At 41.9% G+C, this 21,011-nt stretch overlaps 1 protein-coding gene across 1 annotated transcript in view; it reads right to left on the reverse strand.

The window, feature by feature from the left end:
* Positions 1–21,011, reverse strand: part of LOC118365805 (nuclear factor 1 X-type-like) — a 188,116-nt gene that overhangs the window by 148,620 nt on the left and 18,485 nt on the right. The window contains 1 exon segment of the mRNA XM_052518915.1: positions 14,522–14,557. Coding sequence (XP_052374875.1) covers positions 14,522–14,557 — 36 coding nt within the window.

Consider the following 21,011-nt stretch of genomic DNA (forward strand, 5'->3'; position numbering starts at 1 on the left):
TAAATTACATTTGGTTGAGTACGTGAATTCTCTATTAAACCCCTCAAAAATATAGGGTAAAAGTTGGTTGTAAAAAATAAGAAATTCCCTTACGTTGATTACTTTTTGCAAATCCAATCAGTTTTCCACGTTGATTCAACGTCATCACATTGAATTCATTATTTTATTGAAATGACGGAGAAACGACGTTGATTCAACCAGATTTTCAACCAGATTTTGCACAGTGGGATAGGTCAATAGCAGAGTAAAGGAAATCGATTGCAATCTCTATAAAACATTGTGGTAAAATGCAATCATCAACTTTCCGTTAATGTGTTCTATGCAATCATTTCACAATGGTCTTGCTTAAAATGATTAGGCTTTCCAAGGAGAATTGCGTCTGACGAAGGAGTGGTGGACCCTAAAATACTGCCCAAAATGCATTTTTATATGACATTTCTAAATCATTTTCAAAAATGTACAATTCAACTGAATACATCAACAACATTAGGCGAATAGGTCTATATTTTGATAATAGATGCATTGCAGTATTACACGTTTTACAACAGAATACAATTGTCTAGGATCAATGATAATGCATAAAAATGTCTCAGAAATGTGTTTGCCAAATAGAACAATCTGAAATGTTTCTGACCATACAAACAACAACTTAGTCTTCCGTCAGACAACCAGACAATCCATTAACCATGGTAGAAAGATACCTGAGCAGCACAGGCCTCATTCTCATCTCATTAGACCAATTATGCCATGGTCTGTCTGGATAACCTGAGAGCCTGTCTCTTCATTAGAGAGATGTGGGCCTGGTGTGGCTCACTGCTGTCCTCCCCTGACCAGCTGAGTGTCCCTGACCCTAGATGCTGGCAGACCCTGACCCTGCCGGGCCAACAGAGTAGAAGAGGTAGGGCGGGCGGCAGTGGAGGCTTAGTCAGCCAGGCCAGGCAGACACATGCAGCAGCTCCTGGGTGAGTGAGAGACACATGGCCGCAGGGGGATGCCATGCCAGCCCAGGCACGTAGGCATGCCAGTGTACTGACACACCATCACTTCAGGGACATCCAAATTATATGCACAGACTTATGTGCAAATATGTACATGTAACCTAAGTAGTAAGTAAGCAAGCCTTGTCAGAGCCAGAACGACCCATAGAGCCATTACGTACATGTAACATATAGACCCTAAATGACCAACACATCCACAGACATGAACGTCATATACACAAAGTGACATATACACTCAAGTTGCCATTCATACAGGCTTTGCCATTCACAGAGGGTAGTAGGTGTGTGTCCTTGCCTGGCTTCTGCCACAGGTAAGCGTGTCAGTCTGGTCTGCCCCCTCCCCCGTTGGCATGCCCTCCTTGGGTTCAGTCTCTACATGGCTCTGAGGGTGCAGGTGAGTAAGGGACAAAGGCGGCATATGCCAACAGTGACACTGGCACACTGTCAGTCAGCACGTTCTCCCACGCACCCACACCCCTACTTTCCTGTTGATCTCCTCCGAAGTCCTGTCAATCCTCTGTTTTAACACATTCATGTCTGTAAGTACCAGTGCCATCCATTCACCTCCCAATACCTCACTATCAGCTGCCGCATCTGGGTTAAAATCTATTTCTTTCGGGATTGAGGACATAGGCTAAAGCTCTACTGAGCCCCCCATTTACCTCCAGTGTTTTCCATTGTGATTAGTATAGGCTACAGTGAGAGTACAGTGCCAGCCTCGTAACTCTCCATTGTAATCAGCGTAAACAATTCTGTTAACCATTAAACCAGAAAAATAAGGAGAGAGTGAAAATTCGACCTAAAGGGGAAAAAGCAAAACCCTCCCCACAATCTTACTCTCTCTGTGGGCAAGCAAGTGATGTGTAAAGGCTTTTGAAGCGCAGCGCTAGCGTTCATTGTAATTATCTCAGTTTACAAACCAGCGCGTTACTATGTGTGAAAAATCTGCAAGCAATTTGTGGTGCTGCGTGCTCACAGGCCCAGGGTTGGCCGGGAGCCATCAGAGGGAGGCACGAACGGCACATTCCAGCCCCACGCAGGGTCGTCACCTCACAGCCACACCACGCTGCTGCAGGGGCTAGTACTACCACGACCTCTCCTCTCCCCAGCCCACTCCACAGTACCACTGACATCTATATCACACTGCACTACCACATAGTTGACTGGAGTACTCATGAGGCGGTGTTAGATATCGAGGTATGGTTCCAATAGACTCCCCAGAATATTTATCTTGAGCTTTAAAGAACAAATCAAGCCAAGGATCATTAAGCAAACAGCACCGGCCTGAATTAACATTAAAATGTTTGTGTGCCATGTCAAGACCTGAAACCTTTCTGAAAACATTGAGATCCAGGTGAACCCAATGATCTAAACCATTTTGTTTTCGTAATGGTGTACAGAGATATCAAATTGATATTATTCTGCCTTTAGTTATAACGCAGGCTGAAACTTGTTTCGTGTTCCAGAGAAACGATGGGATATTATTGACAGGATGTGCAGGAAAATATTTTAAACAAATTTAGCAACACATGAGTATGTTTACATAAAGAACAATACTGATGATGGCTAATGATGTCATACTAGTGAGTAGACCCTTTAAAACCGGTGAGAAGGCTACTGTACAGAGGACAAGGCATATCACCACAAGGTCTGCCTTCATGAGGGTAGCAGTAGTAGCACTTGAGGTTTCCACTTGAACCTCATCACATGCCCCCCCCCCCTCTCCTGTCCCTCCTCTTCCCCCTAGCCCCACACCGCTGTCTAGAAAGAATGTTTAGTTGAATAGGGAAACCACCGCCCTGCTTTCAGTGACGGTGCTGGCGGCACGCCGTGCTGTGACAGGCTGGCTGACTCTGCACCAGACAACATGTTTATCTCCTCAGAGAGCAGTCGACGGGCCACAGCTACCCAGCCGCTGTCGGCCTCCATTAAGAAACACTGAACCTCTGGAGGACATGATTACACTAAAGGAAGGACTGTTTAGCAATCAGTTCTGGCGTTGTGAATTAAAATTGAAATGTATTCATCACAGAAAATAACGTCCACAGTTCCATTCACCAATTAAATCTCAATTAATCTCCTTAAACCCTGGTAACAATCCCACAAACGATGGTCTGCAAGGCTAAAATATATGGCTAATGACAATTTACTTGGCAGCTCACTGAATATGTCCGTCACAAAAAGCAATGTTGTTTTCAGAAATCTAAAGTATTTTTTTTAACTTGATAGGGCCTGATTTAATTCATAGCACATTGCCTACTGTTATCTCTATGGCCCAATTCATGTAGTTGGGAGAACTTTTTATGAGCATTGTGACTCATTCCAGAGCTCAGAGATCTGAACAACGTTCCACAGTCTAAATAGAACCCACTACATGTCCTTTTGATTCAGAATCTCAACACTACATGAAAAGAGGGATCTCACGTTCATGTGTTAACTTGCTGCTTAACTAAGCTAAAGGGCTTTATTCCACTTTCAAACAGTGCAGGGTAAGAAATCAATGGGATGTCTAGTAATTAAAAACACATATGCCCTGAGAGTACAGTATGACGCATCATTACAGTCTCTGTCGTAACTACAGGCTTTATGGGTAACAAGCTAGTCATACCCAGGGACAGATATAACAAGCCCATGCTAGATAATCGTCCCTTTCACGCTCTACTATTATGACATCATCAGTAGTGCAGCCAGTGCGGCTGCAGCATTGTGACTCTGGGGTCCTCTCTGATTGAGCCAGACCCGTGGAGTGTTGTCTGTGGGGGCGGAGTCCACTTTGGACTGGGTGTATTTTGATTGGAGTGCAGGGAGAGGCCACCAGCAAATGACTCGGTCTCCTTCTCTGTTCTGTGGTCCATTTGTCTTGAGGATATATTAATGCCTATGCAGTAAATTAGCATGTAGTATTACATTGGCTAGGTATGGGTAAGGCAGTAGAACTGTCTAAACCAGGGTCTGCTTTGAACCCATGGAGGATAATACAGCTTACTAATAATGTGCTTTAGGGTTAGGAAGAGTTAGCATTTTACAAGCAACTCTAAATTGCAAGATGTACTGATTACATATAAGCATAGACTGAGAAACATGTGAGGAGACAATCATGGCTTGAACAAAAAACTCACACATGCACAAACAGGGAATCACACTACTCTTGCAGAGTGTTGAACGCTTTGCAATCAAAGAAATAAAGGGGCAATCTAGCACACAATCAAACTAGAGATTTATCCAGCTCTCCTGCCAACAGCCAGGGCCCTCCTCTTTCTGAACAAGGGATGCACTATTGACTAAATTTACCCCCCCCTCTCTGTCTTTCTCCATCTCTCATTTTTTTCTCTCTCTCTTCAGTCTTCCCTCTGCCAGTCGGTGAGGCGTGATGCCAACCCTTTCCACAGCCGGGCACACTGCCCTGTCCTTTATGCAAATGCTTTGCCGCCATCCCAAACTCACAACCCCCACTGTCTCACCCTCCATGTCTGTGCCCTTCTCTCCCCCCTCTGTCTCTATGTTTCTATCTCTCTACCATTCTCTCTCACATGAGGAAACTGAGAACCAGCAATTAGACTCTTGCTTCCGAGTCCTCCATGAGGCCTGCTGATCCGCAGTCAGTCACACCTGCACGGTTCTTGAGTAAGGCCAAAACACCCTGTACTTTGTTTTACTGCTGCTGAGGGCCAATTACACAAATGGGGGTATGTTTAATAGAGGTGCAGCTCATGGACACTCCTGTAGGTGTGTCTGCAATAGGTCCAATAAAGGACTGCCTCTGCTAAGAAAGAGAGAAAGTGTGTGTTTTGTGTGTGTGAGAGAGAGTGAGAGAGTGAGAGAGTGAGAGAGTGAGAGAGAGAGAGAGAGAGAGAGAGAGAAAGAAAGAAAGAAAGAAAGAAAGAAAGAAAGAAAGAAAGAAAGAAAGAAAGAAAGAAAGAAAGAAAGAAAGAAAGAAAGAGAGGTTAAAATGGAGGAGAGAGAGGGGGAGGGAAGAGATTAAAATGATTCATGTGATGATATTAAATAGAGCCGCTTCACATAACCCACATGTACCATTATCTAGCAGTCATTGACGTGATAATGACTCAATTCCCTTTCATCATCCAAGAGAAAGTATGGAAGCTATTTTAATAGACAAGACAGGTACTTGTTTGTTTCTTGTTTCATAGATGTAAATCAATAAATAAATAATGTTCTCTTTGAGGTTCAAGAAAGTGCATTAATGCGATTTACGTTCAAGCATAATGTCTATATATCTGAAAAGAAAATGGTAACTGTGTAACAATGGTACTATCGTCCTCATTGTCGTTGTTGCAGTGAACCAAACATGAGATAAGAACCCCAGACGTGCTTCATGGTTAGTCCCAGTGGTTAGTCCCAGACAGGTAGACAGAGAGGGTTAATCAACCAATAGAGAGACTGAAGGAAGAGCCTCCTTCATGTCAGCAAAGTTAAGCTTCCTCTGCTGCCATCCCCTCTAGAGCGGAAGAACGTTGAGGATGCCGACAATGAGGGCCGGGGTCCACACACGCCGGACACAGCCACACACAGCACAGGAAAGCAACTCAGGCTAACACAAACACTCACAGAGACACACCACTGTCTGGTCTTCTTGTGTGGCCTGTTCATAGAGTAGGCCTACATGGACATACTGTGTAGGCACTCACTGCATCAGAGCATACCCCTTATATTTACATGAACCAACTGACAACAAATAAAACTTAAGCAAAAAAGCTAATGTTACTAAACTCAATTTGTGTGGGGCTGAACTAATATACAGATTAATTGTATTCATGCCAATGTCAACCAAAGAAATCATCATAAAGGCTTCTGGTCAATGAATGTAAAGATGATGACTCATTTATTCTGTGTTTATAAGCCTGTGCCACATAGTAGAAGGAAAAGCCCCAGATAACCAAATGCAGAGACTTCCTTAAGCAGACTAAGTTAGCAATAAACATTGACAAAAAAGGCTATCCAATGGTAAACTTGCCATGTGTCATACAATGGCAGCTCTGATTTTCTCAGTCCGCATAAACAAATAAATAAAATAGGAGGTGGGTGATGTTGTGGGGAGTGAGAGACATGAACACTGCTTTCCTATTGGTAAATGCTACTGCCCACATCCCTTTCCCTTCTTCCTGTAGAGACTTCCTTGTGTTCAATTACTGTAATAACGTTTCAGCAACCTTCCAGTGCTAGTACATGATGGAGGTGATGAAAAACTAAGAGGGAACAATGTTTTTATTTTTTTCCCTAGCCTGCTGTACAGAAAAGTTGCACCTGAAAGACATGTTAGTTCTGTGTGCCTTTACAGTATCTGTCTGCCTGTATCAACAAGAGCATGACAACAGTGATATCCTGATTAATCTCCAGCTCCAACACATTATGGGCATAGGACAAGAGGTCAGATATGTTCAAATGACCTCAATCAAAACCCCAACTAGTTTTACTAGGCGTAATACAGAAAGTGCTCCTCATTCTCATAAGAGATCACGGAGCAGACTCCAAATAAAACAAAGCTTTTATACTCCAATATCATGATAGTTTGTAATTAAACTATTAAACTCAACCCAATCCTAGACCAATGAAAAACAGACCGTCTGTGTGGTGGAGGGAAATGAATGAGGCCTTTTCTTTCAGAGTGGAGATCAGAACCCCTAACTCTGGGATTTTGTGCTGTTGCCTTTCTCCCCCTGGAGGGAGTAATTAGGTTATGGAAGACAACTGCGGCATTGTTTTAACAGTGGAGGGATTGTACCGGCCAAAGTCCCACCAGCGACATGCTTCTCTCTCTCACAACAAAAAATGTCAGATGGATTCGGAGGAGGCAGACATCTTTCTGGTGGCTGTTTTTGGTTGGAGTTGGGTTGGGTTCTGTCTGTTTGTGCAGAGCCACTGTTAGGGAGGGTATCACATGAATCCACTGACTTGGCAACAGAAACAGTTCCTAACTAGAGTAATATGGTTATGATGCATTCACATTCCTTCCTGTCCCCTAGGAAATACAATACGCTTATATTGTCTGTTTTAATCACACTCCGCTTCCAAGGAGAGAACACAACCAGCCATGGCTATAAAGAGTCTTTCTCAAATATACATAGAGCTCAGTTACAGTAAATATGCACCGTATTGATTGATGGGGGAATCTAACAATTCACATTGGTTAAAAGAACGGCTTGGAGCGCTAACCGACCTACTGCATTGCCCAAACACAGACTCTCTTCTCCATGATTGTTTTTACTTCGAGCAGTTGCTGCTGCAAATGTTTTAGATTTTAAAGATGGATGCACATTGCCCTTGAATGCTCATTGAAACATATACTTTAATCACTCAGGCTCAAACATGTTCTATGCAAATGTAGCGGCTTTAAGAACGTGCTGTAAGCTCACTCCACGGCTAGCTTGAAATGTCGCGGAAGGAGCCATTCAATTGGAACCTTTTGATTGGCTCAACCCTTTGGAGCATTGTCAATGGCGGTCACGTGTGTTGTGAAGCAGAGGATCACTGGTTCGCACCCAGTATGGGGCAGTCGGAGGAAGCTAGGCTGTTAGCAGCACATTGACCCCCGGTTACACAGTCAAACACACACACAGCTAACTCAAGCACATCCTCCAAAGCAGATCAACTACAGACATGTCTTTAGGTCAGGAGCTCTTCCATCTAGTCTGAAGATGATGAACATAAATCTCTAACTTAAAACCCCACTATAATGTACACATCTGCACCCGCCTAAGCCATTCCTACTTTATCATACATTTTAGTAGCATGACCAGGACATACAGGGAATTGCGGTCCCCACAAGAGTCCTAACTCCAAGTCGGGAACTATCCGTATTTGGGTAATGGAAAAGACATGACATGACAAATGAAAACAAACGTGTAGGGATTTGATGTAGATATTCAACACCATTTGATGGTCCATCATGTCTAGACTTGACAGTCCCCATAATATGCTGCAGATGGCAAAAAGTAACTTAACTGATGACGATAATGATATGTGTTTGGGTTTTACAAGGTTATTCTCAAGACATCCTGTGCCAAAAAGACTGACATAAACTTGACACTTTAGACAGGGGTTGTAGTTTTTTCCTCATTCTCTTTTCAACAAAGCACTAAAAACTGAGACCATGACAAGAGCACATTGTTTCTCCATTCAGGTCGTGAGTGGTCACATGAGAAAGTGCTTTAAAAGAAATTATACCTCAAACAAGCAGACATCTTATTAAGTATGGGAAAGGGCTGATCAAGGAGCAAAGCAACGCTGGTGTTCTAAACTCCTGCATATGTTTGAAGGAGAAGCTTTTTCCCACTTTGTGAAAACAGTGCGAGTTGGGACACAGTTCCTTGAGTTTCAACAGTGATGTCATGAAGTCCCCCATTGAACCTGGTGGTGACCTTGTTTTTCTTCATGCATTGTTGTTACATTCAATCTGTATTTTTGACAAAAATAAACTTAATGTGACGTGAATATCTGGCTGTAGCCTACTTAACGTAAACCTTAAAGTATTGCACATTTAAAAAATACAAAACATTCACTGAAGAGGGTAACATTTTCCACTCAAATTGAAAGGTTTCCATGTCAAAAGCAACACTCTGGCTTGAAGTCATTTTCAAAGCCCCAACAGTGAAGTGAAGTTCAGAGTACTGTGGATACCTTTTCCACATTGAGTAGCAGCAGTTATTTGTGTTTGACTACTACCAAGGGCCCTGCCCTGCTCTCCACACTACTCTCAGTATGGCCTACAGCCACAGCCAGCAGACCCTCACAAGAATCTCAGGACACACACACACACACCCTTTCTGTGTTTTCTCATAGCTGCTAGTCCTCCTCAGAGTTCATGTAAGGTAAGGATATGTTATATTATGCGTATAGATTTTCCACCACTGGCCAGGGCCCAACTTCCTGCTCTGAGGAGAGAGCTGCAGTGCTTTGTTCCCAGGGCGATAGCGAATCCTCGCTGGACCGGGTGGCCAAACAGCACAGACAGAGTGACAGAGAAACAGACAGAGAGAGCGAGAGCGAGGGCGAGAGACAGAGAGACAGAGAGACAGAGAGACAGAGAGACAGAGAGACAGACAGACAGACAGACAGACAGACAGACAGACAGACAGACAGACAGAGCTAGAGAGAGAAGGAAAGAGAGAGAGAGAAAAAAGAAAGAAAGAAAGAAAGAAAGAAAGAAAGAAAGAAAGAAAGAAAGAAAGAAAGAAGAACCTGAGACCAACAGATGTGCAGCCTTGCCAGCCTAAGATACTGATATTGTTGTTTATGATCCTTGTCTCTTCAACTTCTAATTTTCCTTTTACCTTGTGTGTTTTTTTCAGCTCTTGAAATAAGGTTACAAGTGCTTTTGTTACAGCTTGACTTGAGGATTTGTTAGAATCCAAACGGCAATGCTCCACCACCCGTCCCCAAGACAGGAAAACCTCTTCCCTCCAAGTTTAACCCATTAAATGCTCCATTTATCCCGGTGTAGATCATTCTCATTCCTTATTAAAATATGTAAGCAAAACATATTGTTTACTTCGATGTACACTTTTAGTTATAAAGTGATCATTTTCAGATTGGTAATCTTATCCAGGATCAGAGTTCCAACTCTCAGCTGCATTCATCACACCCTAGGCTAGAAAAACAAAACCGATTCTATTTCAACACACTAACTCAATGAGGTATAACAAACAGGAAACACGATTAAACTAGTGTCATTAATTGAACCAAAACCCACAAATCAACTTACACCTTGATTCACCTGATCATCAGAAAGAGTTGCAAAATGGCAACATTACATGAGAACAATATGTGATGTCATTGGGTGACGTCTTCACTTTACAACTACCCTAAACTTCTCCCCTCGCCCAACCACCACCACTCCCCACATTCATTGTTGTGAGATGAGGTATTTTGCAGTTGTCTGCTAATGTACATAATTGTCTCTTCAGCCACAGCCAGGTGCAGGGAGAAGTGCTAATGCAGTATGTTTCCACAGTCACATTTGGGGGAGGTTAGGGAGTGAAGTGCCATATGGGTTAGGAGTCAGTCGAGGAGCTGGCACACATGGTACGCTGGCAACACAACAGCCCCCCTCCACCCCACCAACACTACCTCCCCAATCATCACTCTGGTCTAGTGGTGCTGGCTGTGATTTTGACGGTCGGCACCAGACTGACAAGGGAGAGTCAAGAATGCACACCTGCGCCTCGTGCTTAAGTGTGTGCAGGTGTGGGAAGTGTTTGAGCGTGTGTGTTTGCCGGTGTATGTGTCCATTAATGCATAATGCATAAAGCCTGAGAGGGTTTGAATGTGCATGTATGTGTGTCTGTTTTCACTCACATACTGTACGTGTGTGTTTTGGATGGGTGTGTTGAAATAGATGTGGAGATATTACCGATTCAGAGGCAAGATTGTGCCATATTTGTGTGAGCTTGTGCATGCTTGGTTATGAGTGTGTTTGTGTCTGGTAGGGAGAGAGAGCGAGCAAGAGGGAGGAAGAGGGGTAGATAGATCTCAGATTTCATACAGATGAATCCAACAGCAATGTAATGAGGGGTCTATATATTTAGATCAGTGGGAGTTGAGGTCAGTGACCAGACTGCTGTCCCCACCTCCATAACAAACAACAGGCCCCTACTGTAGTGACCTTCAGTGGGGTGTCAATGAGCAGCAGCAGAGACCTGTGACATGCCAAAACAATGGATCTTCATGCTCTTTCTCATATTACCAATCACACACTTGATGTGAAGTTTATGCTCCGTATGAGACAAACAAACCCAAAACATTTTGAGGTATTTGATATTAAGAGCACATGCAACCAGCTTTTATTAATCACTTATACATCCATTACAGCACTACTACTGATAGACTTAGGACACAGGAGTCTACATTTCTGTCTAGAGCAGACTCCCTCCGTGTTGTTAAGCTCCATACAATCCCCTCAATTCTGAATTGTGTGGCACTTTTCAATTCAAACACTGCCATTACACCACACTACAGACCTAGTGGAGTGTAACAGAGTGCTAGTGGGTGAGGTCTGCATATCTCACCGATGCCCTCTGAGATAGGGCCCATCAGGCAAAAACACTAGGACTTACCATCTCCCCCACACTAACACTCCACAGGGGATGGGTAGAGAACAGAGAGAATGTTGCATGGTGAGAAATAAATGGCAAAGGAAATAAGACCAACATACTGTAGACCTTTTTAACTGTCAAAACACACCATGGCATGCCTATCTCTGCAAACCCAAGCAGCCCTCTCTTACACAAATACCACCAACCTCACCATATCCTCTCACTTCCAGATAAACTAGTTGTCAGACAGTCAGTGGTCTAAATATTAGATAATAGGTGATAATAGGTGATAATAGGTGATAATAGGTGCTCCACTCTTTAGATTCATGACTAATCATGGAAAGCACATACTGTACCAACGTGTCAGTCCATCCCATGCAGCTGCCTTATTGCCCACAGCTCCTACAGAGCTGGGATCCTTCCCTCCATCCCTCTGTTGATTTGTATGGGAAAGCCACATTTTCACTTTAGCCCCTTCTCTCTCCCATATTGTACAGACGTATTTGTGTGTGCCTATGTATATTCTAGCTCAATTATGTCATTTGTGCTTGTGTGTGCGTGTGTGTGTGTGTGTTCTGTAGCCATGGCAACAGCACAACATATCAGCGACCACGGAACCGCACTGGGGCTAAAGGCATTGCCAGGGTTCTGCCAAAGCATAATCCATGCCAGGGGTGACATGAGCGAAGGGAAAGGCAGGAGGGTGGAGACGGCAGTGCGGCGCATGCATGCGCGCGCACACACACACACACACCACTCTTTCTGCACACACACTGGATATCCTCCTATTCTTCTTGGCTGGAGACTCCCATGGCAATAGCAATAGGAATCCATTCTCCACGGATGCTAGGACAGCTGTGCAGATACTGAATGAGACTCAGTTGGTTTGGGCTTTTCTGCATGCAGCTTGAGATAAAAACTACATGGTACTTAATTCAAATCTATATTCCCTCTTGCCAAAATACATCCAATTCATCCAGTGTTTGTCTTCCCCATCACACAGTGTACTGAATTCTACATAAAATAGACAGACATGTTTTGGAGATACAGCAGTGGACAACATGGACTTACAAAGTCTGATGGAAAATGTTCCAAAAACATTTATCAACAAAACCTTGATATGTCCTTTAAATATTCTTGATATGTTCATTAAATGTTAACAAGTCGGGGCATCCAAAGGTCCAGGACACAGTACCTCCTCCCTGAAGAATAGATAACAGCACCAGCCACCAGCCAGCCCATATCTGTGATTACAGAGACCAGGGCTTTGCCACCTCATTGTTTATGGCTGTTTGAATTTGCCAACTCCACCACCTACCAACCAACCACCAAAGGAGACTTGGTGGTGGTGGTGGTGGTGGTGGTGGTGGTGGTGGTGGTGGTGGTGGTGGTGGTGGCCTAGTAGGAATGAATAAATAAAGGGAACACAGTGTCCTTGTGAGCGTCTGGCATTGTGGCCTGCTGGTGTCCCCATTACATGATGGGAAAAGAGCCACCCGCTGCCACGAGACACCTACAAGGCCATTGGGGGACTCCGATTTTCACCGTAACTCCAACCTTCAACAAGGGATAGAGGAGGAGAACATAATAATGTTCACATACCCATTAAATTCATTACTGACTTGGGCTGTCTGGAACACAGGGGTTATTATTCTACTGGCTCACTCCAATGGCTATATTCCACACCAATCAGAAAAGCACTATCAGACTACATACATTCATTGCATCATTCTGATTGGCTTTACTGCAGGGCAGGGGGGCTTGCTCTCTGCACAACTGAACTCAAGCACAGTAATATAATAATTCAATATGTCCGCCATTGAAATTCTATAAAAGTCATGAAAGCCTACTTTTCTTCCCACTGAAATTCAGTGTTTTGGAACTCTACACTTTGGGTATTTGTTTTTGCTCCATAGATGAACCACAGTCGGTGCTGTCCGAGTGCCTCTTAAACATCAGTATAAAACATCATTGCCATTCAGCCTAAAAAATGTGGATCCTGGTCCAGTGATAACCACACAGTGGCCTAATCGCATTCGGACGTAGGACGGAAGGTTCTGGTGTGTGTGTGTGTGTGTGTGTGTGTGTGTGTGTGTGTGTGTGTGTGTGTGTGTGTGTGTGTGTGTGTGTGTGTGTGTGTGTGTGTGTGTGTGTGTGTGTGTGTGTGTGTGTGTGTGTGTGTGTGTGTGTGGTTGGGGAGTGCATGGGGCTGTTTGTATGAGTGTGTATCTTTACTTCAAAAAATCCAACATTTCTGTTTATTCAGACTGTGGTTCCATCAGATTTTAATCCCCTGAACAGCTGTTCCAACTCATTTTCCAGGCCTGGGGAGAGAGAGGGGATAGGACAGGAGGGGGTGGGGGGGAGGGGGGAGGAGAGGTTAGAGGAGGGGAGGGGTGAGGAGAGGAGAGGTTGGAAGGAGACGGGTGAGGAGAGTAGGAGGGAGTGGAGGACAGGAGGGGAGAAGAGAGGAGAGGAAGGGGATGGGTGAGGAGAGTTTGTAAGGCCACCTCACAAAATGTCTACATGGAGGTTTCAGTGGAATATGTTTAAATTCAAAACACCATGCCTGATAACAACTGATAATGACATCAATTATATGTGTCTATCTTCATGCAGCAACACACAGTAATACATACTCATTTAGGCCTAACCTAATTTAGGGCAGTGAATTAAGCCACAAATGTAGGCATGAAGGTAATTAAGACAAAGGTGAATTATTTAATGATCTGCAATACAAAGATGACTTGCAACAAGAAATATGTTCCTTAGGACTAAATTGTTTCGAAATACTACAAATATCTGTTTAGTCTTTCTGTCTCAAATATGCATGCAAATAATCGGTTAATGATAAAACATTTTGGGTTTGCCACTCAAGGGTTAATTGCATGAAAATGGGAAAAGCAAAATACATTTTCAAGGCAACAAGTTTGCAAATTTTAGATGACATCCTGAAATTATGTGACTTACTTTTGCTAAACATTAGGCCTATCTGCTTGAATGGACGGCTAGTAGGCTACTTTCAGCCAATCGGTGCTGCGGGGCTACAAACTGCAGAAATTAGGCCTATAACGAAACTGTATTAAATAGCCATCTTGTTCTTTCTCCGCAGTTAACTTTTGGTTTATATATGTTAAGCTTTTTAAACAACTTAGTAGGACTTTAGGCCGAAGGCAAAAGTGATTGACTAGCATTGAGTTGTCTAAAAAAAACGGGCCAATATATTTTTGGGCCTTGTGCCCATACCTTGACTGTTTTTCAACAAAGTCCGAACGTGTGGGAAATACATTTAGCAAATGATGCTTCCTTTCAATAAGATGAATGGTTAAGTTAAACGAACGTTTTTTAATTTTTAGTATTAAAAAAAAGTAATATGGGCTACAACAACATATGGTAACAATGCCTAATAAAATCTATATAACACACATTAAAATATATATGCCTTAAAATAAATAATAGGGCAACACTTACCACTAATGGATTGTTTAGAAGGTGAGTAGTGCAATACTTTAGTGTCGCGAGGGTGTTAAGAGGTGTGAAAAGCATTCCCGCGCAGGGGTCACCGTCCCGCGAGCAGGAGAGCAAAGAGAAGAGGATGTTAAAATGTCGTACGAGTAAGAATAGTATAGGGTGATCACATTTCATTTATTGTATAAACTTGTGAGCATAAACAAAGTCATTAGCATAAAGTGGCTTAGGCAAATGCGAAAAGAAAATGGTTATGACCTGGTGGCTTTATGGAAACAAGCCAAGCATGCCATGCTTCCGTGTTATAGCCAAATAATAGGCTATGCCTAACAATGACTATAACAACAACAACAATAACAATGTCATGTGTATTTTTCAATATCACGGATACTCCACTGTGTAGAGAAGAAAAGTGTTGAATTCTGCTTTACTGATCTAATCTGGTTTGATTAATCGTACCTACATAAATGAAAAAGCCCCACACTCTTACAAAAAAGGGTTCCCAAAAGGATTATTCGGGTGTCCCCATAGGATAATCTTTTTTTGGTTCCAGATAAAACTATTTTGGGTTCCATGTAGAATCCTCTGTGGAAAGGGTTCTAAATGCAACTCAAGGGGCTGGTACCTGGAACCAGAAGGGTTCTTCAAAGGGTTCTCGAGAGCCGAATAACCCTTTTAGGTTCTAGATAGCACCCTTTATTCTAAGAGTGTAGTGCTGCAAGACTGGAAAAGGCAACGCTATCTAAAAACTCAGTCAATAGCCTATATCAGCCAGCCACACAACACGGTGAATTTGGTATAGTCTATTTCCATACCTACTGTAGATAACTTTGGTATGGGGCTTACATTGTAATGTTTATAACATCATAAAACATGTATGCCCACTAGAAACAACACACGAATAAAGTATATCTGGACCTCTGAATGCTTTCCATAATTTGCCTCTATTCCACCCCATCCATCTCGCCACTCTCCAGAAAGGCTTTTTACCACTGTTAATAATTTATTCGATTGTTTATATTGTGTTGCCATATCCGAGGTCCACACTCGTTTTTTAATTATTAACCTTAATTAAATAAACAAAAATGTGAGTCTACATCTGCAGACAAGAGGCACATCAGAAGTAAAGGGAATTACAGGAGGCTTGGGCTGGGCAGGGAGGCGCAAGCTCCACGCACGCTGGACGAGTGCAATGCACAAAGCTGTTCTCTTGTTGAATATCTCCCTAAAATGCATGAACATACCAAACTCTATACAGTCAATGTATAACTTTAAATAATATAATTATATAGTTTATCCAGTCCAAATGATTTAACCTATAGGCCTTCTTCTGCATATTTGCAGCACGTGCGGAATGTGCAGTCAGTTATGTTGCCAATTCATTTTAATTAACGGACAAAAAAAATCTCTGGCTCTATGCAAGCATCATTTTCTTTTCATACTGCCGCTTTAGTAAAAATATTACATTTATCAATTCCAAAAACCCTGGAAATAAATATGCATTAGAAAATTAAGCTATATGTGTATAGGCCTACCAAAATCTCAATGCTAAACTGTTGGAGAGAAAAGTTCGAGCCTACATAGAGATTCCTTCTCTGTGCATCTGATAAAGTCCCATTCCATCATTTCTAAATATGTGGGCCTATTTTCTTTCTCAGTAAAATTTCATTTAGACCCGTGTGGCCTAAAAAATACAAGACACTCTCTTCCAATAGATATAGACTTCTAAAAAAGTATTAAAATCAGCTTTGTCTTGCTTCTGTCAATCAGGGAATAGAACAGAGAACAACATATGATCATTCTACAGTTTTAAATGAAAACAGACTACTGGCCGTGACTGCAACTGAGAAAAACACCCTCTCTCCTTCTGTAACAGGAGTCAGAGGCATGGAAGTAAAATTGTTTTAATAAAACACTGTAAAATCAGGAATGAATTACACATCACACAGGCCTTGGCAGTCTACTGTCCAGTGAAACCAAGGGATAAACAAGTTTGCTTTATAGGAATAGATTTCCAACAGTTATGCCACTGGTTAGGAGAGTCATAGAATTGCAGATAATATCAACAACCATTCTATTTTGGACCCAGAAAAAGGCATGTTTTTTTTAAAGAATCCATAAACTAACAAAACATCTACACAGAGATGCATAGAAAGAAGAAAAGCAGACCACTAAAATGTTTTTGCAGAACCAGGAATATATTGATGCAGAGAGTTAAATGATGGGTGCCTCACGATTAAGTTTAGGCCAAGGAACATTGTAGGTTTATATTATGTGGATTATATTGCTAAAATATGTTAAATATTTTCAGTCAGTGGGCTCAAAACCCCCTGTTGTATGTCACATTTATCTGTGAACACATACTGTTGACAGTACAACTTCAAACAGAGCTTTCTCTGGTGCTTCCCTCCAAGTTACTTTGTCAAGCTAAGGACAATTCCAGTTCCAAGAATAATGATATTGCACATAAGTCATAAATGAATAGTTACTGAACCTCATAGATTTGGGGTTCTTGGTGAGTCAAAAAAAAGTTAAGCAATGATGTGTGACATTTGGTCATTTTAGAATCGAGCCTGACCTTAAATCACTGTTCATTTGACAGAGAAGTTATAGGATTATTACTAATACACATGATGTTTTCAAAGTAAATACGGACTATTACTAATACATACACATGATGTTTTCAAAGTAAATACGGACTATTACTAATACACATGATGTTTTCAAAGTAAACACATCCATAAACTAAATAACTAACTGTTTAAGTTATCTTATGACTGTGCAATGCACTGTTTTGTTACAATCCATTGACCACATCTCAGGCACCATACTACTTGTTAACACTCTCTTTCCTCCAGGACAAATAGACTATCATTTCATAAAATAGAAAAAGAGAAGCTTTATATATATTTTCAAAAAATTATTGATTTAAAAAAGTAGATGTAGGTTCTGAGACTGGTACCTGATCAACTCTCCAGTTTTAACAAATACAATATATCAAAACAGATTTTACATTTAATGAGCATATTGAACAATAATGTATTTAGTTATATTATATAGCAAGAGATTCTATATTGCTTTACAAAAGTACATTTTATTTGGGTAGGACCTTATCAATGACCAATTAGTGCCAATAAGCTGTTCAACTCATAAGCTATCTGCCCAACTGTCCTCAGAAATGTGGAATATTGCATGTGGAAGTACAAGAGTAATTCCCCATTGAATATGAGTGAACTTTACAATGCATGGTGTATGTATACCAAATATACCAGGTTGTGGGGTCTGGACATCCACTGTATAGTTGAACGTAGGTTATACATTTAGGGAAAAGCAGCACGGAGTAAAACATCAGAGGTAGGTTTCTCATTCAAAGTTATGGAATATTTATTGGCTGTAAATTGTGGGATGGTTGTTTTACTATGAACATAAATGGTCAAGAGTTTATAATAGCAGATTAAATACAGCATTTGTGCTAGGTACAGTGGACCAGAGTCGCTAAAATAAGTTAATATCAACTGGGCATGATCAGAACCTTGAAAATAATCCTTATGGCGAATATATGCAGTGAGATACTCGTGCGTAAAATAGTCTAAACATTATATTCCCGAACATTTACTTTCACTAAATAGGTACGTTATGTTAATCAGAATCGAGCACGGTTGACAAGTGTAGGCTACTGTAGAACTGGCGGCAGCACACACCGACCTAAAGTCCTCGACTGTCACAGATTCAACCGTTAGCGGATAAAGCTTTTTGACGGCTACGCTTCCACATGTAGCCTCTCTCACTGCCAAGCGTTTGCGAGATCAACATTTTGGAAAATGTCAATGTAAGACCATCCATCACATGTAACACAAAACTTCAAGTCCAGTTTTCTACATTCACTCCTTTCTCCTCCTCCACTTCTCCCCTCCTTTTATATTAAATAGATTCGGGAGGAGCGCCATTTTCTCTACAAAACCATGTGTAATGAAACGCATAAGAAAGCCCTGCGAAGAAATGCCATCTAAGAACAAAAAGTGTCAGAGATACAAGACAAATGCTATCAGAAAGGAACAGAGAGTAACAAATACGCTCAAATTAAACTATTACATAGTTGCAAATGGTGGGACCACTAATCTAACCCGCAACACCGACTGTATACTAAGCAATAACAATGAAATAATGGCATTTACCTGTGTCAAGCAGTACGGGGAGTACATGGTTATTTTTAGAAATGAAAATTGGAGAGCTTATTTAAGTTGGATGGAAGTTCGCTGTAGTGCTGCATTGCAATCGCTCGCCGTCCTGTTTCGCTCACTCCATGCTGTACTGTAACCCCGCCTAGAAGGCTGAAAGTGAAAGCTTACACAAACTTTTGGGGGAAAAAAGTTTTGTCTCCCACCCTCTTCCACCGATTCTCCCTTCGTGCGCACGGATATTTTGGGTGGGGATTGATCAGGGGCGACGGTGTTTGCTATACAACATAATATCATTAACATGAATCTCCCAACTTCGTAAATCATGCGGCGGCAAACTTCTGCTTAATCCGGTCGTTTCAGCTCATACTCAGTAACCATGCATAATGACAATACACCGCTCTCTTTCTTTAGGGTAACAAATATGTTATTACGAGGGTTAAATGAATAGGAACGCCGAATGCGTAATATCCAGAGTTTTATCAGTACGACGTGTATTGAGTAGACTATATCCTAAACGAGAAGGTAACATGCTTTACAGAAGGTCCTCCAGTCTGAGCATTGTATTTTGCAATGAGCTAAACATTTGCTATAGCTACGATGTGATTTTGTTTTGAAGTGTTTTCTATGAAATATTATTATATGCTTATTAGGCGTACCAGTTAGTAAAGTCCATGCAATCATAAGAATATGATTGCTTTAAGGTCAAAGGTGATGCTTCATATGGGGCCTATGGCCGAAAATAAAGACATATAACGTTGATAAATAATGACTTGATATTAAGAGATTGACTTAAAATATTGGAAATGTCATTTGTTTTCCATCTGAGAAACGAGAAGGTAGAGGAAACATTTAATGAGATTGGAAATGAACGAAACTGGGGTCTTGGTTGGGATTAATTTTATCTAGACCCATGTCAATTTTACTCTAGCTATGTAAATGAATGGGTATACCTACAATAGTATGACATTGTTATTACACTACAGTTACACTGCCTCTGCATAAATTAGTTTGTGAAACAAATGTAAAAAATATTTGTCAGTGTTCTGCACATTTTGTGTTACTTCTATGTGTTACCCCTGATACAAAGACACTTTCTGCATGTTGACTGAATTTCAGTGCACACTTCCAGCCCAGGCCGATGTACAAGTAAGTAAGACATTTCATTGCAGAGTGTATAGAACACTATCAGACATCAAGTCCAGACTGAAACCTGTAATGATGACTGCAGTTGAAACAGCAGAGCCACACTGTTGCTCTGGCTTGGGACATTTACTAAAATTAAGTTGACTTGAAACTGAAAAACAGCCCAACCTGAGGACTGCTTGGCAAGAACATACTGTATGCTACCAAAACAAGATAGTGTCCCAAGGAAGGAGGAGTGTATTAGAAAACACAGAATATTGGTCATACTGAGAACAATTTACAGAGGCATGTACCCTCTCACAGACAAAGTCTTTCTCTCACTTCAATTGAATTCAAAGGGCTTTATTGGCATGGGAAACATATGTTTACATTACACACACACACACACACACGCACACACGCACGCACACACGCACGCACAAGCACACGCTTTTCACAAAGTAATAAAACAAGTTTTGGACCAGGTCCTAAGTGTGGTATAGTGTTGTGGGGGTAAAGTAATTGTGGAGCTGAAATTTTGATCAGACCACTGGAGTCCCTCAGATTTATGAGGCCTACTGCTTGTGCATTTACACCCCAAGCCTCTGCAGGAGAAACAAAGAGATCTGGGCTCTGTGTGGCCAATTATACTGCACACAACCAGGGGAGCCAGAGACTGAGGGAGGGAGAGATATAGAGAGAGACAGAGAGGGAGGGAGGGAGGGATATAGAGAGATATAGAGCGGGAGGGAGGGAGGGAGGGAGGGAGGGAGGGAGGGAGGGAGGGAGGGAGGGAGGGAGGGAGGGAGGGAGGGAGGGAGGGAGGGAGGGAGGGAGGGAGGGGAAAGTGTGTGGTCAGGGGTTTGTGCAGACCACATAACTGTAACTTCCCCTTCTCACCACACAAGGTCATGCTCACAGCATTCCATACCGGTTGATTTCATCCGTGAATATGAAATGACTGAAATGACAAACGTTACCTTGATATTTTTAAAATTATATACCAAAATAATTCTGATAAACACTAACTTTCAGAGTGACAAACATACACATAATTTGGGCAGTTGTGTAACAGCAGGTGGAATGAAACCTGTTCCCAAGTTGTAGTCTCTGTCTAACTCAGTGTATTCATGGAAGTTCTCTCTCTCCATCTTTCTCTCTCTGAGGTCATAAAAAGCACACAGGACCAC

This window comes from Oncorhynchus keta, chromosome 5 (assembly GCF_023373465.1).
Source record: "Oncorhynchus keta strain PuntledgeMale-10-30-2019 chromosome 5, Oket_V2, whole genome shotgun sequence".
NCBI classification, from domain to species: Eukaryota; Metazoa; Chordata; class Actinopteri; order Salmoniformes; family Salmonidae; genus Oncorhynchus; species Oncorhynchus keta.